This window comes from Xenopus laevis, chromosome 7S (assembly GCF_017654675.1).
Source record: "Xenopus laevis strain J_2021 chromosome 7S, Xenopus_laevis_v10.1, whole genome shotgun sequence".
NCBI classification, from domain to species: Eukaryota; Metazoa; Chordata; class Amphibia; order Anura; family Pipidae; genus Xenopus; species Xenopus laevis.
In genome coordinates this window covers 74,280,440-74,307,929 of record NC_054384.1, presented here as the reverse complement: position 1 = coordinate 74,307,929, position 27,490 = coordinate 74,280,440, and the positions used below count along the sequence as shown (strand labels likewise).

The 27,490-nt window shown below is 39.3% G+C and overlaps 1 protein-coding gene across 4 annotated transcripts in view; it reads right to left on the bottom strand.

The window, feature by feature from the left end:
* Nucleotides 1-6,267: 6,267 nt before the first annotated feature.
* zbtb16.S (zinc finger and BTB domain containing 16 S homeolog) overlaps nucleotides 6,268-27,490 on the bottom strand; it is a 94,685-nt gene continuing 73,462 nt past the window's right edge. For all 4 annotated transcript variants that reach the window (XM_018227815.2, XM_041571400.1, XM_041571401.1 and 1 more), the window contains 3 exons: nucleotides 16,013-16,183; nucleotides 11,274-11,441; nucleotides 6,268-9,884 (listed from right to left, as the gene is read on the bottom strand). In XM_018227815.2, coding sequence (XP_018083304.1) covers nucleotides 9,655-9,884; nucleotides 11,274-11,441; nucleotides 16,013-16,183 — 569 coding nt within the window. In that variant the 3' untranslated portion in view covers nucleotides 6,268-9,654. The remainder of the gene's footprint in view (nucleotides 9,885-11,273; nucleotides 11,442-16,012; nucleotides 16,184-27,490) is intronic.

The following is a 27,490-nucleotide window of genomic DNA, read 5'->3' as shown; positions in this document are numbered from 1 at the left end:
CCAAAGAACTGATATTTGCTTAATGAAAGCAAACATCGTTCTAAGCAACTTTTCCAGTTGTACAGGCTTTACAAATTTTAAATGGTTTTATAGTTTTAAGGGTAAGGGTAATTGCAATTGAAAGCAGTGCCTGTTTTTATTAACATGTATTTATATAGCGCCAACATATTGCGCAGCTGTTTATCCCTTTCTCTTTTCTGGGTCTGACTCTTAAAACTCAACAGAAGCGAGGGCTCCTCTTGGTCTTTAAAATCAGTTGGTTTGCAACATAATTTCAGAAGTCAGCGCATGCTTACAAGAAGATGTGGAGTTTTGATTTTCTATGTCTTTTTTTTAATAAACATAATAGGGAATATCTATTAACAGCACAAACTGGACAAAGTCATGGCACTGCCAAGTGGTCATTTTTTTCCAGGTTACTAAATAACATTCTAATCGCACCTGAATGGTCATGTGCACTGCTTAAGCCAGTTACTTTATTATCTGGGTAAAGGTGGTAATGACATAGCCAAGAAAAAGGTAATTTTAGCACCTGCAAAAGGCTAATGTGCAAAGGTTATTTGAGGTGAGCGATACAACCATTTGGATTCAAAGGCAGCTGCTGTATATTTTTCAATAGATTCTTAATGTGGTGCTTGCTTTTTATAGTACAGGGAATAAAGCTTGGTGAACCAGCTTCAGTGAAATAGAGGTATAGGATCTGTTATCCAGAAAGCTCCACATTAAAGGAAGGCCATCTCCCATAGACTCAGTTTTAAGCAGATCATTTCTATGTACTAATAAAACCATAGCTTACAATTGATCCCAACTAAGATTCAATGAATTCTTTTACTGGAGTCAAATCAATCCTGCCAGGATTATTTAATGTATGTTTTTCTTTTATTACTTGACTTAAGCTATGATGATCCAAATCATGAAAATATCCCTTATCCAGAAAACCCCAGGTGCTGAGCATTCTGGCTAACAGGTATGTATATAAATACATATAATATATAACCTGGGTATATTTATATACTGTATATATACACAAATGTATATCATTTTCCTGCATGCATCAAGCAGCTCAATTATATATATTTCCAGTTAACTAATGTAGCAATATAAAGAGGAATAAACAAATCTTGTGTAAAATGGACATTTTCAATTTTTAGATAAAAAAAATAACTTTGTACATTTGTGATACCAGTCTGAATACATTTCCCTAACTGCATGGCGTGACCATCCCCCTCTACATCCCATGCTGTCTAAATACAACATAATAAAGGGCATAGACGCATTGTTTGGCTTTGAGAACTTCTCTGTGAGAAGACCCCTTCCCATCCAGAAGATTATATCTGGGTCAGAGAGCAAGCACAGATACAAGCCCCTGGACTCCTGACAAAGGCCTTTCATACATTAGCAGGTCATCCCCCACTATGACCTTTCTAGCTCTTCAAGCCTTTTCCTTTCACACCCATCCAAAGGCAGAACCTGTCTTGCTTTGGTGAAAGCCTCTGATCTCTTCCAACCCAGCTTCTTCCCTACCTGAAATTGTGAGTCCCTATCTGAATAACCAGCAAGAGACAGGTGGAGAGCTTCTTAACTCTCATTATAATGACTTCTGATGGATATCTGCTCTGTCCAGAGACATCTAAAAGCTATGCTTTCAACAGACAAGGATATGGGGAATGTTAGGCCTCCTATACATGCTTTGTTATGGTAGAACAGTATATGTATTCAGTGTTTAAATGACTGCTATTCATTTTCGGCATCTGTGAATGGCCCAAGGTATGATTTTTGTTGGCAGACAGACTGCACAGCATTGCAAAGGAATTTCTGCAGCTGATCTCTACATTCATTAAACGGTAACTCAATGGTTCAACAGGTTCCATTTGGTCATGATACTTATGGGTGGAAAAAAAGTTAGGCTGGGTTACCAGATGTTAATGTTACTGAAGTGATGCCTGAAAATGAATCCTTTCCCAGATTACAGTTGCAACTGCCTCCTGAGAATACCATCTGTTGAAGAGGTCCAAGATATTTGCTTTTATTAATCTGGTGCCCATGTAACATCTGCCAAAAGCATTGTCTGAATCTACACACATACTATGGACTTGGGGTATAGAAAAATACAGGAAATTGCACAATTAAACCAAGACTAACGCGACAAATATTTGACTAAACAAGTGTTTATATTATATGTTTTATTTATTTATATTATAAGCGGGGAGAAGAAACGTATAGTGGAAGACAGTGAGGAATACTCAAAGGGACTCCTAAAGTAAGGGCTCCCTTCGTCTGAGAGAGAAGTTCATTGCATTAAGTTACTTGCGCTAAAATCAAGCAAAAATGTTCTACAATTTTTTCATGGTAGTTTGGCCACTGGGGGGCATTGTTTCATTCCAGCATTTGTTATAGTTAATTTGTTAACATGAGTTGTTAGATTAGCTATGGCTTCCACACTTTAGGATGAACACCACTACTAAAATTAATTTTCCCTATAGAGAACTCAAACCAATATCTTAGAAGAAACTGTATCTAGAAAATATATTCGGCAATGTTGTAAGAGGTGAAAACAATCCAATACTCTGCACTAACATTTATCTATTTTTTTCCATTACAGGTATGGGATTGGGCTTTTTAATTGTCTGTTTTTAGTAGACTTTAAGGGAAGTGAAAATATAACCGATTTCTGAGCTTATTCAATTGTGCTTATGTAGAAAAAGTGCCTAATCACCATCTGAATATATTTACAGGTATGGGATCCGTTATCTGAAAACCCATTATCCAGAAAGCTCCGAATTACGGAAAGGACGTCTCCCATAGACTCCATTTTATTCAAATAATCCAAATTTTTAAAAATGATTTCCTTTTTCTCTGTAATAATAAAACAGTACCTTGTACTTGATCCAAACTGAGATATAATTAATTCTTATTGGAAGCAAAAACAGCCTATTGGGTTTATTTAATGGTTACATGATTTCCAAGTAGACTTAAGGTATGAAGATCCAAATTACTAAAAGATCTGTTATCCGGAAAACCCAGTTACCCACCATGCTTAGGTCCCAGAGTGAAATAGGCCTTTCCTCACCTTGTTCCATTGTGAAGTGATTGATTTTGGGACCTAAATAGCTCACACGTTCTCTGGAAAAGCAGGTCCCAAGCGTTTTGTTTTAAAGAATAAACACGCCATACTACTAAAATGACAATGGAATTAACTTTATTCTAACTGCAGATTTAAAGTATACAACCGAACATTGCTATTTTTTATTTCTTTTTTCTTATGAGACTTATAAATAAAAATACAAAAAATGTCCACTACAAAAAAATTTATTTTTACTGTTAGTAGGATGTAAAAAATATTTTCTTTGCTATACAAGGCACAAACTTCACTTAGTGACAATGTAGAGAGAAAAAAAATCCTGCAGCATTTTATTCAAATTTTTTTTCTCTGGCAAAGGGAAAGAAAATAGAAAAAAAAACAAAAAACCACAAGAAATATTAAGAATGAGAAACACTGTAGTCACGAAGAAATGCTTTTCTACATAGAATGGCACAGAAAGGAGAGAAGGATAGAAATGTAGCTTTGCCCTCTTGAGATTACCGCTTCTAGTTTTTTTTTTTTTTTTAAAGACAAAAGAAAAATTTGAAAAGGAAGCGCTCTTGCAAACAGGACAACAAAACAAAAGTTAAAGCAGCGGACCTCATGAAGGTAAATATCACATCAGAATTAAGGAGAGATAATACCATTGCAGCAAAATTGTGCATTGAAGCACTGGCTCTCATTTACTTATATTTTTTTTTCATTAAAACTCTTTTTGGTAAAAAAAAACAAAAATATTTTGCAGTTCTGTAGTTTGAGCATTTGCTCTTAACATACATTTCTTCTAGGTCAGAGTTATGCAATTCAGAACTGAATGGGCAGTAAATGGTTTAAGGCTAAGGTCACACTGGGCGTTTTCGGGAGATTTAGTCGCCTGGCGACTAATCGCCTCGTCTTTGCGGCAACCAATCTCCCCGAATGCCTTCCCTCGCTCTGGCTAAAATGAAAAATCGCCAGCGCTAAGCACACGCAAGGGGATTCGTTTTCCAAAGTCGCCCAAAGTTGCCTCACAATGAAACTTCGGAAAACGAATTGCCGCGTGTGCTTAGCGTCCGGAAGAAGAGGCGGTTAGTTGCCAGGCGACTAAATCTCCCCGAAACGCCCAGTGTGACCTTACCCTTAAGCACATCTTTGCGATGCTTCTAGCTGAGAATCCAGAGAATCTAGCTGAGAATCCAGGGATATTTGGATCTAGATAGCCATTGAAACCATAAAAAGAAGTCTATTTACAGTTACCAAACTGCAAGAAAAAAAAAAAGCTATGAGAACCCATTAACTGTTCACTATAAGTAAATTCTCACTTTGGTCTTGCACATCACCAAACTTGTTTATAAAAGGAATTATGCAAGAATGGGTGGTCATCTAAATGATGACGGGACAAAGATATCTCAAGTCTACCCTCAGAACAATGTTTTGGGAACTGCTAATGTAAAAATGTACAGATCTCAAATAAAGGAAAGTATGCAAGAACAATGCAATTTGCATCACATTTGAACTAACATTGAACTAATAAACATTTGCTTGCATGAGCCGCTGCTTTAATTAAAAGAAGAAAAAAAAATCAAAGAAGAATGTAACAAAGACCAAAATGAAAAATAATATAAAAAAAAATAGGCAACAAAGCCAGCGGGCACCCCTTTTAACATAGGCGGCGGGTGCTGAGGTAGACTTAAAAAGTAGCCACTTAAGTGCTGGAGGAGTCATCATCAAAGCATTGCTGAAAGCTCCAGCAGAAAAGGGGTTAACATCCATTCATTAAACACTATATTCTTTATTTATTATTCATCTCTTCGTATTAGGACAGCGTTTGCGTATGGCACTTGTGCTGTTATGACATGGAGGCTAGCAGAATAAACTGGGGGGGGGGGAGAAGAACAGAAAAAAATATATCCAAAAATAAAACAAAGAAAAATAAAAGAGACAAGGGAAAATAAATGGTAAATTAAATGATTCTTTGCTAGGTCCCTTGGGGCAGTTGGTCCGCAATGCTACAATATGTACACTTATATAAGGACAGATTATGATGTTTAACCAGGTCTCTTTCAGAGCACATGCATAACACTACTTGAGAAGTACAATTAAGACTATGGAGCAGACTGACTGCTTTGGATTGCATCCCAGTGATGGTCATTTATAAAAAAAAAATGCACAATCTGTAATCAGTGCAAATTTGGTAGTACTATGGAACCAGAGCATTTGTTTTCCATTCAAAAAAAAAGACATTTTGAAAGAAGCCAGGTTTAAAGGCAAAACATCTATTTCACATTATGATCCATGTGCCTTTGCAGCTCATAAATTGACTCTTCTTCAGGGCGACTCGTCTCCCTGAACTGCCTCCTGCTGGCTAGAATGTAAATCGCCGTGTGGGTGGCACTCAGAGAGCTTAATTTTCCGAAGTCGCCCGAAGTTTCCTTGTGAGGCAACTTCAGGTGACGAAGCTCACGATTGCCATCCCACCGGCGATTTACATTCTAGCCAGCAGGAGGCAGTTCAAGAGGATTAGTTGCCCGAAGAAGAGGAGATTTGTCGCTGGGCGACTACATCTCCCTGAATCTGAGCGTGTCATTGCCCTAAGGTCAAGCCTTGCTTTCTTGATGTGGCATCAAATGAATGTTACAATAATAGATTGCAACTTGATGAACGTGTTATTTTCCTAACAAAGGAAACATTTAGGTACTAAGAAATTGGTGGAAAATCTGGGTGACTTAAGACAAGCAAAGACTAGTTACTGTATATAGTATTCGGCCAAATCAACCGGTTGAACTATGAACAGACTATTTGCATCGGTCAGATACAGAAAGGTAGTGAATTAAAACTTAATATCAAGAAGCACTTTATTCAGCTCTATTAAAGCCAACACTAATGAAAAGCTAAAGCTGGCCCTAGAAGCAAAGATCCGATCATTCAAATCCTCGATTTCTGTCGGCTGACGATAATTTCTCGGCATGTATTGGTCGGATCTTTGCGTCTATGGCCAGCTTTAAAGTGTATGTATACCTTAACCGTTGCTAATTAAAGGGGCAGCTCAAATGAATGGATTTCTAATAACTTTTGGTTCTGTGTAATAAGGATATTAACGGAAGTGAAATGATTGAATTACTTGTGGTATTGTCCACCCCTGGTCATACATCCAAAGCACGCTGCTCTGTTACATTGTGAGAGAAACAGCAGAAATGTATACATACTTTTTGTAGCTGGATGCAGTTTTCCTGCATTGTTTTATTTTTTTCATTTTTTTTTTTGTAGATTTTAATACAAAAACAAACAAAACAAAAAAATATTCAGGCACAGAGATTTGACAAGCCTTTTCTGGGACAATTTACGGTGGGTATGGCACAAGAATGAGATCTACTGCATTATGGTTTGAGGGGTTCGACGGCTTTAATCGTTTTTGGAGCAGATTGTGATGGCACGTCTAATTTGTCAACTAGGAAATAGAAGATTTATATGAAAGTTGGTTCATAATACCGGTATAGGATCCGTTATCTAAAAAGCTTCAAATTACATGGAGGCCATCTCCCAGGCTCCATTTTAAACAAATACATTTCCTTTTTCTCTGTATTAATAAAATAGTGGCCTGCATTTGATCCCATAAGATATTATTAAGCCTTATGATGATTTTTATTTTATACAAGGGGGTTCCATATTACAGAAAGATTCCTTTTATCCAGAAAACCCCAGGTCCTGAGCATTCTAGAGAACAGGTTCCATACCTGTACTTTTAAAATGTCTCCATTTGATACGGATAAGGATTACAGGACCTCAATTTGGACTCCCCTCCCAAACCAGCAGCAATCGTCTCATTCCAATGCCAGGCAGAAGCGACTCTTCCAATTAAGCACAATACTGTATGAGTTTTGTTAAACTTGAACACGCAAGGTACAGTGCGATCATACGTGTGAAGAAGCACACACCCCGTAGCACACACATGTGCACACACACACAAAGTCCTGTTCACATTACAAAAGAAAAACATATTTAGGTCCAAACTGACAAAAAAAGACTAACAAATATTACAAAAATATCACAACTTTGCAAAAATCTTGTCTCATTCACTTCCAATATATTGTCTACCCATTCCAATGTCCTAGTAATCAAGAGGGAGAAGGCTGGGCTGGGAATAGGAAAAACAATAAAACATTTCTGGAAATGCCGATTTACATTCTTCCATCTCTAAAACTAGTGCGTTCGATATCGTCCAATCAAGAAAAAAACAAAAAATTGAGATTTCGTTGTGAACTTGTTAACCAGCTTAGATGTTTTAATGCAGAAGTCTGCATTGGGGTGGACTGTGAAACAAAAAAAATATATTTTATCTACTGAGAAATTTAATACTTTTATCGCCTTCACATTATGAATAAAACAAAACAAAAACCCTTTACTTTCTATTAACAAATTCAAGTTTCAGTCACAGTTCCTTCACTTGCCCTCCCACCCTTCCCTCAGACCTACATAAAAAAAAAAAAAAAACTCTCTAATTTGGGGAGCTATTTTGTTTCTGTATGTCCGTGTCAGGTTCACTGTGTAGGATTAAAATGGCAGAAGCAAACCGTCTCTTAACCAGTTAAACGCCAGAAAGGCCTGCAACGCAGATCCATTCATTATAAGCATAGTTTGCGGCTCTAGCTTCCCCTTCAAGGTTATCTACAAAAAGTATCCCCTAGACCTGTTATATTTTGCAATAAATGCAGCTTAATTGCAAGAAAAAAAAAGACACCACAACAAAATTGCATGTAAAATATGAGATGAAAATATTAAGCATAACGTAAGATTAACACAAAACTGTGTTTTAAAACCGAAAACATCTTAAGTAACCCTTGCGCTGCCAGAGGAGCCTATTATATATTGCTTTGCAATATGGTGTACGCCCCTCTGGTAGTAAATGGGTTTAGAGGTAGCTTTTATGAACATTGAAAGGAAAACAAAATAAAAAAACAGCTCTAGCAATAATGCACATGAGCCAGGTCAACGCAAAACAAAATACCACATTTGGTACAAAAGATTAATAAACATGGCACAATGTCTAATCTTGCTCTTTTTCATTCGGCACATTCCTTTCCTCCAATGTGTCAGCAACAAAAAAAATGCAATTTAATAGGCAGCGGCAAAAAAATATGCTTATGAGGTCATAAAAAAAATGAATTCAAGTACAATGTGCTAAACATAGTAACATATGATATAATACAAAGAAGCAGCCCCCTATTGTACTCTAGGCCTCTGTGAAGAGATGATGATGCCGTCACAAGAGGGATTTGTTTGTGCGGGTGGGTGACAAGCAAACAAACCAAACACATCCATGAAGGGACTCAAATTCGGGAAGATTTGAGCCCAATGTGTACGTCCGTATACACAAAATACCATCAACCATAGACTGGCTAGGTCTCACACTGATAAGACCTCGATAAATACAGCATGCCACAGCAGGGAGCGTGGCCTAACTATACATATACTACTCTGGCCTAAATCAGGCCTACTGTTTCCATCTGTACCCTAACTAGGTCTACATCAGCTGTCGTTATCTATAGTGCCAAGTGTCTCTGATCTCTAGGCTTGCTTTAGCAGGTGCAGCCTTATTTTTTCAACAAGCGAAGAAGACATTTTCGAATAGAACAAAAAATGTTTTCAACATAAAAAAAAAAATCCCTTAAGCAGAAGTGGCAGGCAGCATGTTACTCTCCAGGAACCTATTGACCCAGGGTGAGAAAGAAATAGAGGAAAACTTGGGGGCAAAGATGAAAGATAACCATATACATACACACAGAAGCTTTATGTACAAAACAAAAACTATAAATGATTATCAGTGGATATAAAGGATATTGAAAGTAAATTTCAATTCACGAGGTTTCAAACCCCCCTTCCAGTGCTACAAAAATAGGGAAATTATTGAATCAATGTACAAATATAAAATTTATGTATCGTACAACTAATGATTATGGCCTTATGCGGTAATTATTCATCTGGGTCAGCAGACCTTCTTTTCAGCGTCCTTTCTGTGGAGATGAAGTGTAAACTGAGTTAAAGTCAATACTGTGCTGGAATTCTCATTAGGATAGTATCGGGATTTGCTTTAAATGATCTTGTTTCGAACACCAGCTTCTCAAGACATTGGGGCCCACAGCCGTCTTGGATCCAGTCTGCCAAAATATACACTTTCATATTTGAAGCACCAGTGTTTCTCCTACTCTTAATAAAGCTGTCCACTAACTTGTAATACTCAAATGCTGAAGAAATGGAAAACCATTGACATCCATGGGGTGAGGCGCACATTTAGGTAACAATGTGAATTTCTAGAGCAATATCACAGAATCCTTTTAACATCTCTCAAGAAACAGGTTGCAGTGCATCATCTCTGTCTAGTGTGATACCGAGATATCTGTCTGTCAAGATAAATGAGAGAAATATTGTTCCTCTGAACAACTGCATCACAGTAGCTTTTGGTACTCCATAAAAGGGCCAAACATTTTGGATGTGTTTGATTTTTTTGCCCTTCAATGGGTTTTTCAAACTCTTTATATTGCTCAGTGTTCCAAACACCTCCTTCCTCACCCCCAACACAATCTTGGCTTGTCCATTTACACATAACATAAGTATAGGTAGGTTTTCTCAATTCTCCAGTCAGCAGGTATGTCTTCAGGCTTGTGGCTTTTTATGTGTTTCTGCATGGCAGACAAGCTTGGGCAGTACTCCAGGCAGATGGTACACTGGTAAGGAGATGCTCCATTGTGGGTTCGGAGATGTTTGATCATGGCAGAGTAGTCTCTGGAACGCTGGTGGCACAGTTTGCATTCAAAGGGCTTCTCACCTGTAGGGTGAAAAAGAAAGAAGGGCACTAAATTAAACTGGTATGTATTTTGTGGTGTGGTGAGCATCAGTATAAAGTAAATGAAGGAAGGGTTTCTAAAAAGTAGAGCGATCACTCACCACATAAAGGAAGAGGCCCAGGTGCATCGCCCTGAGCCCTCAGCACAGGGAGCGGATAAACCGATAGACCTATGGAGCAGGCACTCAAAATGAAGGCACTCTTCCACCAGGCAGTTGTAACCAAGCAGAAAAGATCATTATGTCCACAGCTTTAGGCATTGTGTGTTTTTCTGCAACACGAAACGCATAAAGCTGTGGAATTAATAAACTCTTTTTACTTTATTACAACTGCCTGGTGGAAGAATGCCTTCACTTTGAGTGCCTGCTCCATAGGTCTTTTGGTTTATCCGCTCCCCGTGCTGAGGGCTTTCAAAAGTGTACTTATTTTTGTAAATAAAAATGCTGAGTTGTACAACAGGGTTGGTAGGTGCCATCTTGTACTGCTTCAGAGCCTCTTCTGCCAGAACTTGCCAGCTGGATCATGCGCAGTTGAAGCTTGAATTGCACATTCTCTAGATTGGCGATCTGACAAAAGAGGATCTGAAGCAGCTTGAGATGGCACCTGCCAAACCTGCTGTGTATTTTTATAGGAGATACAAATAGGGTTGCCATCTTTATGAACATTTTTTGCCGACATGAGAGGGACGGGTACAAAAGGGGGGTGGTCGCTGTTGCGAAAGGGGTGGGACTATGATGCAAAATAGGTGGGACTATGATGCTGTGACAGCAGGAGGGATGCTTCAGGACCGGGTCTGCATACAAATAAGGTAAAATTTGGGTGGCTTGGTGGTAGGCCAAGGGCTAATCTCAAGAGTATTACAAATTTACTGGCAGCTACATTGCTGGTAAATTTGTAATACTGGCTCCGGTCTTGGCAGGTGTTTTACCAGCTAGGCCTGTAAAATACCAGCCAGGTGGCAACACTAGGTACAAAGGTTATACTTTTGACAGTATTGGATGGTGGGGGAAGTTTTGTTCCCCTTTAAGACCTTCTAAAGGAGATTTTTGTCCTGTAATGCTTTAAGGGATTTGGGGTTCTAAAACAGTACCTAGTCATCAATCACGCTCATGTACCTGCTGCTATAAACCATAGTAAGGGCGCACATAGCGCATGAAATACAGGTGTCAAGTCTAGGATACTAGAAAAAGGGACTTTATTTAAGGTACGTCTCCTATAAAGGACATCATTTTGCAAATAATTTTATAAAATCACTGTTGCAGTGCAGTTTAAGTTTGCAGGCTGCAATGTGGCCACTGCTAATGCTGGGAAATCTAAGGATGAAGACCTGCATAGTTGAAAGCAAATATTCTGGAAGGTTAATGAGGTTACCTGTGTGAACCCTGTAGTGCGTTTCTAATTGATGTTTGAGGCTGAATTTCTTCCCGCAGCCATTGCACTCATAAGGCTTCTCCCCTGTATGGATGCGCTTGTGTCCCTTTAATGTGCTCTCATCCCGAAAGCAGCTGCCACAGAACTCACACTCGTAAGGATGGTCACCTGAAACACAAAATAAATACTTTCCTGGTTTGGTTCCTTATAGCATGACATACAGATACACAGTCATTATGAAAGTGCTCCTGATATAATATACATATTGTGACAAAGAGCTCTGTCCCAGTAGGCTGGCTGTATATGATGGGAGGTATATAGCACCCAGCCTGAGGTATTGGCTCCTTTAAATCTCCAGGGTAAAACAAGCTAGGATACTGGAGCAAAGAAAAACCAGTAAGCTGTCCAATTAGTCCAAAGGTGGGGTTTTTTAAGGTAGCCTGGCTGTGAAAGGGGGTTGTACTGGAAGTTAGAGTGTAGTTCTTGGAACAACCTGTGTGCTACTTAAACTCCAAAGAGGGACTGACTTGTGACAGCAGTAAGGAGTTTGTTTTCCTGTGTCCTGTAAACCTGCAAATCGGTGAGGATTTCACTTGTAATTGACCGTTATAGCACGGAACTTGTGCCTGTTTAAGTTTGTCCAGTTTGAACAATAAATCCCAGGCAGGAGCCTGTTCAGTTTTGTAGCAAACCTAAGCCTCCTGTCTCCTCTGTAAGAACGGTTTACCTGAGCCCTACCTGCTGATATGAGCAATTACCCACAATATATACACAAACATATTGAATGCACCGCTTCATACAGGGAACGATGTATACAAATGGAAGGAACAGGACCAGTGCCACACAGTGTAATTAACTGGCATATAAAATAAACATACATGTGTTGTAAAATGCTTAGAAATGATAACACAACAAAACAGTGCTAAATATCAGAATACAGCTCTTGTATAAATGTTTGTTTGTGCATACACATTCATACAGACATAGAAATGGCACACTTCCTTCCCAGCAGCAGTCAACCAACTCTACAAGACAGAAAATATAATAAAGAGGGAGACAGGCCTGTGGCTCCTTATTTATGTCAGAAGGCAGAGCAAGGACAATAAAAGCAGATTGATCACCGCAGCCCCAGCTCATGAATATTTAAAATATTACTGATTCCACTTGTCACTGTAATTGCAATTTTCTGCGGGCTGCGGATTGGAGGCCCTCGCATTTACAGCGGGGGAACAGGGGTGCCTGTATTTTTTCCTTGGCCGACCTGCCAAGCGTGTAATGTTCTCGCCGCTTCATACATTTTCCCCGACTCCCGGAGACTTTAAGTCATCCGCAATGACCTACGTTTTTTCATTATCCTGGTGTCAGGCCGCGGCTGTGCCTCTGCATAAATTGTCCTCCTAGTTACACGCGCTCTATCTACTTGTATTCTTTTATTAGGCTCTTTATTTCCAGCTGCAAACTATAAACACTTGATTAAAAAAATAAAATTCACAGCGAGTTTCCTGGTCACTGTAACCCTTGGGCTTCCAGGGGGAGTTGGCAAAATTGCAGTTATTCCACAAACACCAGCACTCAGAAGTGGCCAGAACTCAACATAAACCAATAGGATGCCAAAACACATTTATTTGAAAGCACAGCCTTGAATGAGGTTGTATCATTTTCAATTTCATAACTGACAGTTCATTCCTGTAACCCTGTATAGTTGTGTCTATAGAAAGCCATGCAATTAAGATACTATAGGGCTCATTCTTGAGTTTGTGAAGTTCAATATTGGGCTTGCAGATTGGCATGTTTTTACCCAAGATACTGTGTTTTTCCAATAATTCCAGATATAGGTAAACAGGTTTATCAAAGTGTCTAAATAGCACTCACCACAGAAAAACTTTCCCACTTTTGATACATTCCTATGGGAGTTTTAGAAGTGTATTTAATCAGTGGGTGAAAGTTAAAGTTCACCGTTTGATAATATAATGATGATATAGAAAGTAGGCGAGTTTCTGTGGTGAGCTCTAAATTTCCCACTGTGATAAATCTGCCCCATAGTGTTCACCAGGGGAGATGTCCCTGGGGCAAATGTGTTGATGGTGAAAGCAAAACAATTATAAAGAACCTACAAACTGACAAACATCATACTTGTTCTGCACACAATCTTCTAATCCATATTCAACATGCGTGTCAAGTACGGCTCCCAAAATTCAGAACAAGTGCCTGGCTCCTTGGTCACGGCTCAATGTTACACCTGTAGCAGCTGTCTTTGGCCTCGGGAGGAGCCCTCAGCTACTCAGATGCTGCCAAGCCTTAACCTGAGAGGAGCAAAGCAAGAGTTCTGAACGAGCGAAGGGGCACGTATGTTTAACAAGGTTGGACAGAAGGCAACAGTTCAAGGAGCAGACAATAAGCATAGTCAGGCAGGCCGGGGTCGGTACAGGCAGAGTTCAAACAGGGTCAGACAGACCGGGTCGGTACAGGCAGCGTTCAACAATGGTCAGGCAGACAAGGGTCAATAACGGCAGAGTTCAGGATAGTCAGAGAGGAAGGGATCAAAACCAGAATATTCACAGACAAATCGCACCCAGGAAACTAATCAGATTAGACCTAACAACGGGCAATGAGTTATGGGGCGCAAAGTTCATTTAAATATTCAAATTTCGCGCCAAATGAACTTGATAACGTCACGCACCCGGCACGTAAAACCCGGGAAGTGCGCGCCATAGGAGGAACTGGAACAGAGGCAGAAGCAGCATGGGGTGGGTGTCCCCACTGGTGGAGTGGTGGTGTTTTAATTATGTGTGGGTTGACCAGAAAACCGCAGAGACCCACAGTTTTACCACCGGTTGGTCAGGTTCAGGTTGAATTTTAGGTGCCCATTGCAGGTTAGGGTTGGGTGCGGGTCCGACTAGGGAAGAGCACTCCTCTTGTCTTGGAACCAGAGGTGTACACAGAAGTAGCTCACCGAATGAAAAGACGCGGGTACAGATTTCGTGCGGGTCCTACAATGGCAACATTTCCTGGCTAAGGGTCACATGCAGGTTAAAGTTTTGTGGGCTAGGTTGGATCTGGGTTTTAAAGATTTTCAGAAGCCATTTTGTTTTCTAGAGTAACAGTTGACAAAGCTGGAAATATTTGAAAAGGGGAATCGCCCTAAAACTTCTCTTTTATTGAAACAAAACACACTTTTGTGGCACACAAAAGTCAAAAAGGGTGGCCAAGGGCACAAACCCTCATTGTTGGGTTGTTAAACTATCACAGACAATGAAGTGGTGTTAAAAATATTTTATTACCCACTGTTCAATTTCTGTACATTTGAATCTGTTCCTTTAATGTGCACATCTTTCTAGTTGAAGTTTTCATTATTTTGAATAGACAGCAATTCTATTGTCAGATATTGGGACTTTCCATGTGGCTAACTGCTGTCTCACCCCAATTCAACAGCTGAGAGTATGGTACACGTAGAGTCCCCTTTAAATCAATGCCAAGAGGCTGACAGCGGCTTTGCTATCAAACACAGCTGCTGATGTTAAGCACACAGACTGGGCACGCATGCTGAAGACACCTTCTGCATTATTAATGAAAGCACGCGCCGCTCTGCAGCACAAGACAAGGGGGGATCAATTGTCTTCCTATTACACCTCCTACCATCCTCACCAGACTAATGTGTCCTCCACTGGCCAATGGTGATTATTTACATTAAAAAAAAAGAGTTTGATTGATCCAGGAATAACTTACATGTATTTAACATCAGTGCTGTGTTGGTAGCTAATAACTGAAGGGGGTGAGGGTGAGATTGAGAACACAAAATAATAAAGATCCCTGCAGACCCATCTCCATGCTTCAGGTAGGGTTATATTAAAACAGATTGCACACAAAACACAGTTATTTATGACTCATAATAAGGCATCTGCTGTAGTTGCAATCCATAAAAATGACTGATTATATTGGGGGTAAAAATGGCAACATAACCTGGAGGAAAAACTTTTATAGTCTTCTGTTTTATTTTAGACTGATGAGATTTTTTATAAGGGAATTGTACTTACATTATATTGTCTGAAAATAAATAAAGGAGAACTTAAGCACATGCCTATTTTACCATTTGTCATGTACAGCACCCCTAGCTGCCACCCTAGTGCCACCCCTAGCTGCCACCCTAGTGATTTCTAAGTACACGTTCCCAGGTGATCTGGCGCACATCCACCTCTGTGCCCACCAACATTAACCCAACTTTGTTAACAACTTAACTCATATTTAGGGGCTTTAACATACCATTAAAATTGGAGCACTACTTACTGTGTTTTCTAGCACAGTATTATTATGAACATGTATTTTTAGAGCACCAACATATTTTACAGTGCTGCATCATTATTCATATAAATATTTAAAGACAAAGGTGCGGGCTACATGCCTTTGGTGAGGCAAGCTAACAACTGTATTTAACACAACAGAACCAGGGCTATATTGTTGTTTAGTAGAGGATCCGCCACATTTGAGTGACTGTTAAAATGGTTTTTCAGGAGTAGACCAGTGGAGTAAATAGATGTTACTGGGCCCCACAGCACATTTATTTTAGGGCCCCCATCATATCTACTGATTGTTCTGTTTTGCAAATATATGTTGAAATTGCTCATTATTTCGGCCTCATTATAACTCCTGGGCCCCCTGCAGCCACAGGGTCTGCTTGCTTTGTAGTTACACCCATGGAGTAGGACATATCCTTGGTGCTAGTATCCTTAGGGCCTGCTTACCTGTGTGTGAGCGTAGGTGGCGTTTGAGTGCTGTGTGGCTGGGGAAAGTCCGGTTGCACTCACTGCAGATGTAGCTTCTCACTCCTGCATGGACCTCCATGTGCTGCTGCAGGGCAGTCTGTGTCTGAAAGCGCTTTCCACAAAGTAGACAGAACACAGCCATGTCCGAGCCTGAAATATTTAGGAAAATACATTTTTCTGCTTTAGTTCACCAGTACAGGGGAGATTTAAAATAAACAAGTTTTAAATTAAGAAACTATACATCTAAAACAGCTTTGCATGACAGTTCTTACTAGGCTTCTCTCTGGTCAGTAAAGCAAAGCAAACATTTGATATACGTTTATATTCTGTATGCATAAGAATGACAGGAAGCATGGTGGGGGTATGAGGCATTTCTCTGCAGGGTAAAATACCCACTAAGAAATGCTATACACGTATGGGATCAGTTATCCAGAAACCCGTTATCTAGAAAGCTTCGAATTACAGAAAGGCAGTCTCCCATAGAGACCATTTTATAATCCAAATGTTTAAAAGTGATTTCCCTCTGTAATAATAAAACAGTACCTTGTACTTGATCCAAACTAAGATATACGTGTAAGTAATCCTTATTGTAAGCAAAACCAGCCTATTAGGTTTATTTAATGTTTACATGATTTTATAGTAGACTTGAAGTATGAAGATCCAAATTATGTTAAAAATACATAAATAATATAAATTCGTATTTGTGTCCATTATGGAAATGGCAAACATTAGCTACTAAAAATCATGTACTGTATACACAAGCCAAATAAATCCCCCCACAGCCTGCTATGGCAAATGTCTGAAATTAATTTTTCAACAAGTTTTTCTGAGAGAACCGGATCCACTCCCTTCCCTAGCTCCATTCATTTGCATTGAAAAGTACAGCTTCCGCTTGAGTGCAGGTACACAAGGCGGAGGTCAGAACGAAAATGCCTGTTTCATGTGTTTAGTGAGCCAACTAAGAGCTTATTCTTTTTCAGCTTATTACCTGTTGGTTTTTGCCCTTCATATACAGAACTTTGGCACATAATATCCCCTTTTGGCACACTTCTCATAGGACAAAATAATGCAGCAAGAAAGTGTCCAATTCATATATTTTCAAATGAATGACAATAATAATAATAATGAGGATAATAACACTTAATTATAATAAAAAGAGCAACAGGATGCCATATCCGCAAGAACACATTTTAGATATTTGGGCATCATGCAGAGCAGTCCAAGACAAATTACACACATTTAATAGACAAATAAAAGCGCTGTTCCTCTGGTAACACTTATACAATAAGTCATTTTTCAATTATTGTATGATAATATTCTTCTCTGTTTGCCAAGAAATGGCACAATGGTGCAATCAGATTTAAAATAGAATCACAATAATTAAAGAAACTACTCTGCAATTTTATATATGTACAGTAGCACCAAGTCTGGGAATAATAATCACAGCCTGCTGTTTATTATTACAGATAACTCTACCTCGTTTACTTTATTATAGATTAAGCAGCAAGAATGCTAAAATACAGCAAAACGGAAGAACAAATAATAAAATGTTCTGTGTTTATTATTTATACCTAAGGGTTTATCAACCCCTCAAATTTGTGGCATTCCTGTAACTATAAAAAAAAAAAAAAACTATGCTGCAAAATATAGAGGGAAGAATTTTGGAACACAATAGATAGCATTTAATGTAGCAGGAGAAAAGAAATTGAGCTATAATTTCATGAATTAAATATGAATTTCTTAAGAGGTGCTATTTTAAAAGGAATGCAATAAGGGAGGGTCATTTACTACAGCCTTGGACAGTAAAGCGAGAGCACTAAGGGTTGCAAAAGCTCTAGGGCTCGCTTGCATGTGTTCTCCAGCTCTGTTCCCCTGCTTCACCTTGGAAAACTGCTGTTTTTCTTTACAAGATAAAATTACATTAGCGGTGGGGGCTGCAGGTGGACAATTACGGTTTGGCCAAATTAATCACCCAAGAAATTATCTGAAATTGTACATCTTTGAAGAATTCAGCAAGGAGCTTTCCCTAGCCCTTAAAAGGGAAGTTTAAAAAAAAACATCAAAATTAGTATTCAATAAATGAAACAAACATACAAACGAACCTACAGGCTTATTCATAGAGCCGACGACTTAATGTCTTTTTCGCTCTTCTAAAAGAAGATTACAAATTAAGCAGCATTTAAATACAGACAAGGGGAGGCCTCCATAGCCGTCTGCTATTCATTTCCACGGTAACCAAGATGTGTGTGTATGAGAGGCCTATACTGTACACTCACACAATAGGCCACATGGCCACAAGAATAGGGACCAAGTATGGAGAAGTGTATACCATTAATTTTGTAGGACATGAAAATAAGTTAATTAGAATATAAAAAGCCATCTGCACAATGAAGAGGATGACCTGAGAATTTACACGGTCCGTGCCATAAAAGATGCTAGTTAGCACAGAACAAATGTGTGATAAGCAAATAGAAAGGGATGTGTTTGTTCACAAACTGGTTTAGGGAAATATTCAATATGTTACTGAATAGTAAGCTTCAATTGTAAGCAATAAATTGCTTGAGGAACTGTAGAATGGCCATATTTCAGATTACTGCAGAAAAGCAGTGTGGTTTCTTAACTTGGAATAAACTAAAGAATGTTTTAGAATTTATTTTCTGTTAGAGTAGAAGCGATATTCTTCCTATGCATATGATAATTATTCATACATGTATTACTATGGGCAAGTGTTTAAAATCCCCAACATTTTCGGAAGTGCTGAACCACAGAAGGGTGTTTACAACAAATATACAAAGAAATAAACTAATGAAAGACAGAAGTCAACCCTACTCTTTGGAGCTTAGGGATAGGCAAATTTTTTCTCCTTGTTTTGCTGCAAAAATGGCATCGCAAATCAAAAAACGAAACAGGTCAAATTTGCCCATCCCTGGAGCTTACAATCTAAAATCAGTGGGTGCTATTCTATTGCTTGCATTAGGTTGCAAGAAGCACCCATACTCTGAATATAGGGAGGCCCATTGTGGGCAACACCATGAGGCATTAGGAAAGCTGCCTCATGTACCTATACCAAATGGAGCTGAAAAATATCAATAATTATTGAGTCTTGTAAGAATATTATGCTGTAGGTCTGCAAGTGTTCATATAGAACATGTTTCATTTGCTTTATGTAAATATTTTGTTTTATAGTTTATAAAAAAGCATCTATCACAAAAAAGTTGTGTCCTTAATAACGGGAAAAGTACGCACTTTTTGAACACTAAAGATTTACATTTCATTTTATAGCTGGGTCTTGTCTCCAGCTGAACCAATGTACTGTGATAGAAGTCTGGGTGTGAAGTCAGAGTGGGTAATTAGTAAACATGGCGTTTCTTTGCTAGCTCATTGGCATGCGAGCCGGACGAAGGGAGCCTCGTTTAAAATGCAGCCTGACGGAGCTTTGCGGGCTGCAAACCATTTGTTAGCTCCTATTGAAGAGGCTTCGGGGCCAGTGGCAATTAAACTGGAATTAGTGTTTGGAATGAGATACAGCAGATTCATACCAAAAAGGGGAGAGGGAATGGGTGGTGTGGTGTTGGGAGGAGGGGGCACACCGACTTCTGCCGAGTACCTTTTCTTTTTTAGCAGTCTTTGCTTTCTACCCTCCTCCTACCACTGTAGATCTGTATGTTAGTTGAGAAAAGGGAATATGTCAATTCCCTTTTTTTTTCTCATCACTGGTTTCTTATAATCAGAATCCCACAGAACAACAAGGCTTAAATATATTTAAGTCTATGAGTTTGCATTAGGGAGAGGGCCAAACTTTTAGCAAAAAGGTTAATTTTCTTAGCTTTAGTTTACTGAAGTAAAATAGGGTTAAATCTGAACAAGCAAGTTATTGTCTATCAAATATGAATGCATATGGGAAGAGTGCTATACACCTCCGTAAATGGTAAGTTTGAGCGGCCATTCTCCTTCAAAAGGCCACCTATATGTTGTTAAAGCATAATGTGGCGACAAGTTTTTTGTACAATTTCGTCAAGGGGAGAATAGTAGAATCCCTTGAATATGCATGTTACCTAGTAAAATAATCAAGTTTGGTGCTGCTACCTGATGGGCCCATCCAAGAGTCCTTGGCCTCTGGAACTCCTTGCTTGTAAGTACCAGCAAATATTTCTGGATACTTGGAAAGTAACTTATGTTTAGCAAAATAACATACTCAGTGTGAGACCAGACAAACTGTTCATTTTACACCTTGCGGTCAAATGTATTCAGTTTTTTAATGGTTTCCGTATCGTGGCTGAAATGAGCAGGACGAAGCAGAAAGGGCCATACTACTGTACATTGCACGAGCCCCAATGCAAATCGTTGTTTTACATTTTGATTATCTATGGTAAATGTTTAGCAGGGGTTGTATGACCTTCTATTAACCTCCCCTGAGAAGTGAATGTTCAAAATAAATTGGTTAGAACTATTTAAGCATTTAATCAGCTGAAATCAACCTGTTAAATGTTACTCTCTTGGTAGTCAGAATGGAGCCACCTATGTTTGCATTATTTATTTTTGTTTTAGGTTTTAATTGACAACACTGATGGAAAAAGAAGTGGAAATGATCATACAACTTATTTTTTTTAAAAAATTTAGGCACCATGACAGGTCTAGCCAATGCAATAAACTCTGCGAATTACACATCAAATCCTTCATTTGCGCATGATTCAGTCTGCTAATGTGTTGTAAGATGGGGTGAGGTACTGCTGCACCATATTTGCTCTCATCTGTGTTGCTCCCTAATGTCCACTGTATATAATATTCTATTACATGCAAATAGACTGCATAGCAGCAGTAAAAGGACAAATGCCTCACTGTTCCTGGGGATTGAATAGGTTTCAGTCTAAATGCCCATACACCATACTACAGAATTATACTTTGCATGCATATCACAGTTTTTTTTAAATGATCATATTCTACACAGTTTGATCAGGATCACTGACCTACATTTCAGGGCTGGATATATCAAGCCTATATCAGGAGTATAATAAAGTGCCACTTAGAACTGCGCTTACATTTCTGCAGATGCTGTAAATCATCAGAATGGCAGATGTACGAACAGGTTAATGCAGAAAGTTTAGTCACTTTTAGAATGAAGAGAGAGAGGAACGGTTATACATTCTGAAGTAGGTCTTCATTTTTCTGCCCTGTAGTTTTCCAGTGTTCTATCTAAACCAACAACTGGTTTCTAGGTTCCCAGTCTCCCAAGGAAGAAATCACTTAACATCTTCCCATGTCCCATAGCCCTTAAAAATTGTGCTGAGAGCCAGTGGGATAGAATAGGTTCATAAAAACAAATTAGCTTTGTTTGTGAATTTGGAGAAAAACGTTTGGCGATGTGCCATGTGATTTGTCAGTCTCTGTAGGTAATGGACACCCCAAGCGCTTACTTTCCAAAAAGTGTTTTTTGAGGACATGCAGCAGCCCGACTTCCTAAAGCAATCCTCACCTTTTGAATAGATGACAAATATGCAGTTATCAAATGGATCAGGAATTGAATGAATGAGCATGTAGGGGGCCCTCCAGCTGTTAACCCCTTACAGGAACAATAGCGAGTCAGAATAATTTTAAATAAAAATATTTCTGGTTTATTTAAAATCACAAAAATCAGTCACACTTGCGGTTTTACAGCATTCAAGCAACATTAACTTTCTTGCCATAGCTGACCTTAGTTTCCACCACAGTTTCCTTAGGGCCTATCCCAGATCTCAGGGAGGGTTAACTCTTACCTTCCGGACTCCTCCTCTGCTTGGTTCGGCAATCCGGTGCACATTAGCACCCCTTTACCGCTCTGCCAAGCATTCCCGTCTCAGTAATCCAGGGCTCGACCAGCATCACCAATAGTCCTTCTTCTTGCCCCAGGACTGCTTAACTCTATCCTGTGTCTTCCCTATATTCTGGGTCCCTGACTTTTGGGATGCCCACGGAAAACTAATTTCCACTACACTCCTAGGTGGGGCAAGAAACTACCCGTGCTTTCATATCTCAGACACCTAGTGCCTGCTAACTACAAACTGCTATGCTAGGTTCTACCTTTCTTTCCTTCCTGCTGTAGATCTTCAGGACAGAGCTTCCTTCTCTGACAGCATCCTCCCATTAAAGACATCAACTCTAGGGTGTGGCCTCCTTTTATACCCTCTAGCACTCTGGGCTCCCTCTTCTGGTGGGGGAATAAATTACACCTTTTTACCCTTGAGCACCACCTGGTGGCCAATTACCCAAATAACACTCAACAATTTTAACACATACTCACACGCATTATTCAATCAACTTTCAACCACAAATCAATTACAACATTTGGTTCACCCTCTTACAAGCAGAACAGTCGCCCCACGTTGTCTGGTCTTTGTCAAGACACCATAGAAAGAATGGCTGAAGTGGGAATGATCCATATGGCTTCCCTACTGGTTAATGAGCTAAAGTGTAATTCTTGCAAGGACTGATGGGACAATTTGCTAATTCAGGCCCCCTGTGCATGAACAAGTGGTCATAAAAGCCCAGCTTTACATCTTGGAGACCAGACTGCCTGCAGTTAAATAAAGGTATGATGGAAATGCACTGGAAGATAAATATTCAGGTAAGAGATAAAGAATGTGCCTTGTTTTTTTAGTAGTATTCTCTATGACAACATACCAGGGAGGCAATAGTGTCAACACTTGGCCATCATGTAAGTGGCATCTGAGTTCAGACTTTCTGGCACCAAGAGTTCACTGTGTATAAAAGTGCAGGTGGTTAGATATGGGAAACTGTTTTGATTACAACATGCTGGGAAGTATTTAGGGAAAATGGAAGAAATGTAATGGGGTGGGACAAAGCAATAGATCTCAGTGTCAGTGTTTTCCATTAGATGCTGGAACGTATGAGGGCTACTGCATGATTTGCATAGCGTGTCAGCAGATGGGCAGAGTTTGTAGGATAATCTTGAAAGATGAATCTAGAGCAAAAAACAAACCTCTTTTGCCTTTACAGAAGTACGTGTACACCAAACACATTCCAAACACAAAAACATGGATAGTTACAGCCATGTGGAAACATTTTCTACAGAACCCTTACACGACACAAAAAATACTGGGCTCTACAATTGTTGGGTACTGAAGTGGCCACACTTTTCTATACAGCTTCAACCTGACAAGCTGGTGTTAAGATTATAAATCGGATATCTGGTGTTGGTAAATTTGTTTGAATTCTGATTAATGTTAGTTTTACACATTTCACAGTTATTTATTTCCTTGACTAGAGACTACAGTATTATATTATACTGGGTGATATAATAGGATTATACTGTAGCAAAGGGCATGAAAGAGATAAGAATGACAAAGCAAGGTAAATGAAAAGTTACTTTTTACCTTCAACGATGTAATAACACATATTGTTCGCCCCCCCAAGTAGTGTCGTAGCGCTAGACTTTTGCCAGATTTAATTTATTCCAGAGGCCATCTGGACAGCACAAGTACAAAGACCTGTCCCCAGTGAATAAGAGGCCATATTTGTCACACCCCTTCACCCTGACCCCTCTGTCCCAAGTCTTTTCAAGCAGGGACATGCCAAGGTTTATTCTTCCTCCCCTGCCCATTGTCTACATCCCCTATGGTTTGTGACAAGAGGGGCCGCCACTAACATTCGTGGGGATGTCCCAATGGACGGATGAATTCAAGCTGGTGACTGTGAGAAGTTAAAGCTTTTGACACCAGGAGAGAACACAAATTACTGTAATAAACAGAATTAACCACTTCTTTCCCAGCAAATTGGATTAAAGGGGCAATCCATAGTAGAACATGGGCATGTTTATAATATAGAAACTACACTAAATCAAAGGTCTTCAGGTTATCTAGAAAGGCAACAGTGACTGGATGATTCTCCTGCAAGAGAGCAGAGCATTTTAAGGGTCTGGTCAAACGGGCAGATTCGGGGAGATCAGTCGCCAGGCGACAAATCTCCTCTTCTTTGCGGCGACTAATCTCCCCAATCTTCCACCAGCTAAAATGAAAATCGCCTGGGGGCAGGCACTCGGCAGGGGAAGATTTGTCACCTGGCGACTAATTTCCCCGAATCTGCCCGTGTGGCCAAACCCTAAGGGTGAAGACACATAGAGCTACTAGTAGCAGCTACTTATCACAGCTACAAAATAGACACTAGTGATAATTGGCTTTTGCAAAGACACTACTAGCAGAGACAATTCTCAGTATTGTATATGACAGTTTTTTTTTTCTTTTTTTTTACATTTTGTAGCAACAACAAGTAGCTGCTACTAGTAGTTCTGTGTGTCTTCATCCTAATACTTTTAGACCAGGTGCAGTGGTGAAAAACACAATCTGCTGTTTTCCCATCCCTGGCTGCAGCTGCTTTGATTTGCGTTTCATATGGCTGTCGGCTCATACAGGGTTTGGTGCAAAAATGCATATACTTCTGCACCAATATCTGCCTTGTGTGTGTGCCGACAGACCAATGATATGCCATGTCAGTCCAGCTGCAATAAAAACAAAACAAAATTACATTTAAGCAGCTTTCCAAAATACGTTGATTTCAAGTTCTGTCTGACCAGTTTTGGTCTGTCTGAACCAGCAATACAAAGAATATAAACAGGCAGAGAGATACGCCTTTAAATGGAGATTATACTTACAAATAAATAGAAAGAGCGTTTACAATAAAATTCTCATTCAATGTGCAAAAAGCAGCAACCTCCAAAGTTATGAAAAACTAAATGGAGCAAGGGGCATTATGAAGCTTTATTCCAAAGCAACACTTTTGTTAAAATGATCCCCCTTACATTAGCCCCAGAGTCTTTGCTTTTCAAGGGAAAAACAGGAGAGAGGATTAAGAGGGGGATGGGTGAGAGATTTCACCTTTCATCCCAATGTACAAAGAAATAGAGATTTCAGGTCAGGCCATGAAATGTTCCTGTCCCTAAAAGAAGCATATGGCAACTCCAAATTAGTGAGTGTATAAAAATGAGATGCATTATTAAAAGTAAATGAATTTCTCTTCCCACAAATTTGATGTATTGTAAAGCCAATTAAAAGGAGCGGTGAGCAATTTGTAAGAGGTGCTTCATTCAAAACTTTTTGAATTGGTAGATGGTTCCTTGCTAGTTGCAGTAACAGTTCTCTCATGTTGAGCTGAAACAGCTGCAACTCCCAGAAATGGCAGTCTCCTTATTTTAATGAGCAGCAATAGCCGCACAACATGTAATTTTTCTCCAGAAAATAGGGTATTACTTCCCTGAAAAGTACCAGCAGCATCTTTAATGGACATTGGTCTCTGTTGTGTAGCAATGAAAGATCTATGGTGTGTTTTTAATGGAAAGGGTGGCACAGGGAAAGAGACGAGGCAAGGCAAGTGGAACACAGAGACAATATTTTGTTGCTCTCTCCCTTCTTTAGGAATGTTGAAGTTTTGCATTATTTGCAGCCAACACAAGCACTATAACAAAAGCATCTGTAAGAGCAAGACCTACAGATTCTTATTAGAACAGAGCTAAATGTACCTTCTGCAACTGAAGTTGTAAGGTATCCCTCAGTGCAAAGGTTGCAATGTCCTTTCTATGTTTGGCTTCCTTCATAATTCTACTATGCTTATACTGTATCCTTGAGGATCCAAAATGTTGGTGGTCAGCCTGTGCACAGAGCCCATGTGACTTCCTTTGGGCATGACTCGCCACCATGGATGATGCTAATGGTTGAGGCCCATTACCAAGCAATGTAATAGCTAGTTTTCCTAGGGTCAGACACTTAACTGGAATGCCATGAACTTAAATAATAGGAAACTAAAAGTTGACTAAATCCTAATTCATGAGATCCACCTGTAAGTAAGGGTAAATGGCCTTGAGAAGCCACTGAATTGGTGCCACAGGTATGCAGAATTTTCTATTTACTTTTGGCAATACTCTTTACAAAGTTGCTTAGGCCAGCAATAAGAGACTGGAGACACCTGGGAGGTCCCTTGTATTTGAGTCCCTTTCCCTTAACATTGTGCTTTTGCAGCTGGTATAGAGCAGGGCCACTGAGCTATATCTAGTCCCCCCTTTTGAATGGCAAGTGCAAAGCAATGTCAGATTGACCAATGACAGACTATGCCCATTGAAAACAGCACCAAACAGATGTGTTGGGGTGGAAGCACCTTTCCAGTAGTTAGTACTAAATCTCTACAGCGTCTACCTTCCTTCCCCCTGTTCTTTACGGACTTGGACCTATCCTTGCTGCAGGTTCTGCATATAGTGGTCTAAGTTTTCTGTTTTCAAATATATGCGATTGTGCTCCTATCATTTTACATAATTTAAATGAAGCTCTTTTAAAATGTTGCATTGTTGATATTTTTATGGATTACAAGTACAGGACCTGTAATCCAAAATGCTTGGGAACCTGGAGTTTTCTGGATAAGGGGTTTTACCGTAATTTGGATCTCCATAATTTGAGTCTGATGAACATTTAAACTTTAAATAACCCAACAAAATAGTTTTGCCTCCAAAATGATTAATTATAGCTTCGTTGGGATCAAATGAAGTTACGAGTTTTAATGTTACAGAGTAAGATATATATATATTTTTTAATTTTAGTTATTTGTTTAAAATGGAGTTTACGGGAAGTGGCCTTCTCGTAATTCAGAGCTTTCTGAATACCGTGTTCACTGGATAAGGGATCCCATACCTGTATCAAGAAGTAATTATTTAGGTAGAAGAACTTATTTTGCAAGGTAACTCCAAAGCAGCATTTTGGGATGAGTTAGAAATATTAAAATGTAAAGAATATGCTGCTGAGCCTCAGAACGGCAATTCCTAAACATCACCAGCTGAGTTTGCCTTAGAGTTTCAGGACTAAAAGATCACAGTAGGTCAGTGTACTGTTGGTGATACCTGCTGATTTTACAGGCAAATCAAACAGCACAGCAGAGATCTTTATACTGTGACCCAACAACCTATTTTTAGGCAGTCTCAGAAATGTCTTTAGAAAGCCACCGGCTCCTCTGTGAAGCCGCAAGATTCTTATAGACACAAGTATATCCAAGGTCATAGCTAGTGAAATGTACCTGTGACTAAATTCTAGCCATCTACAGTGTAAATAGGGAAAGATCCTACAAGCTTAGGCAGCTATTGGCCTTAAAATTGATGAAAAGGACTATGCCACTGTTCATCTATGAAATTAAGTTTGAAATTTAATAAATATAGCAATTTAAAAAGTAGTTACATTTTATAAATATCCAGGTATGGGATCTGGAACCCCTTAACCAAATAGCTCCAAATTACCAAAGGTATGGTGATCCCAGTTTATCTGGAAAATACAAGGTTTGGCATTCCAGCTAATAGATCCTATACCTGTACAAAAAGTTGAATTACAAAATAATAATTGTAGGGATATAGGAAATTATCTTTAATTAAGGCCCTCCCTGCTCATCTTCCAGTTGGCTATTCACATTGTTGCCAGGTTGCTAGGGTACTTG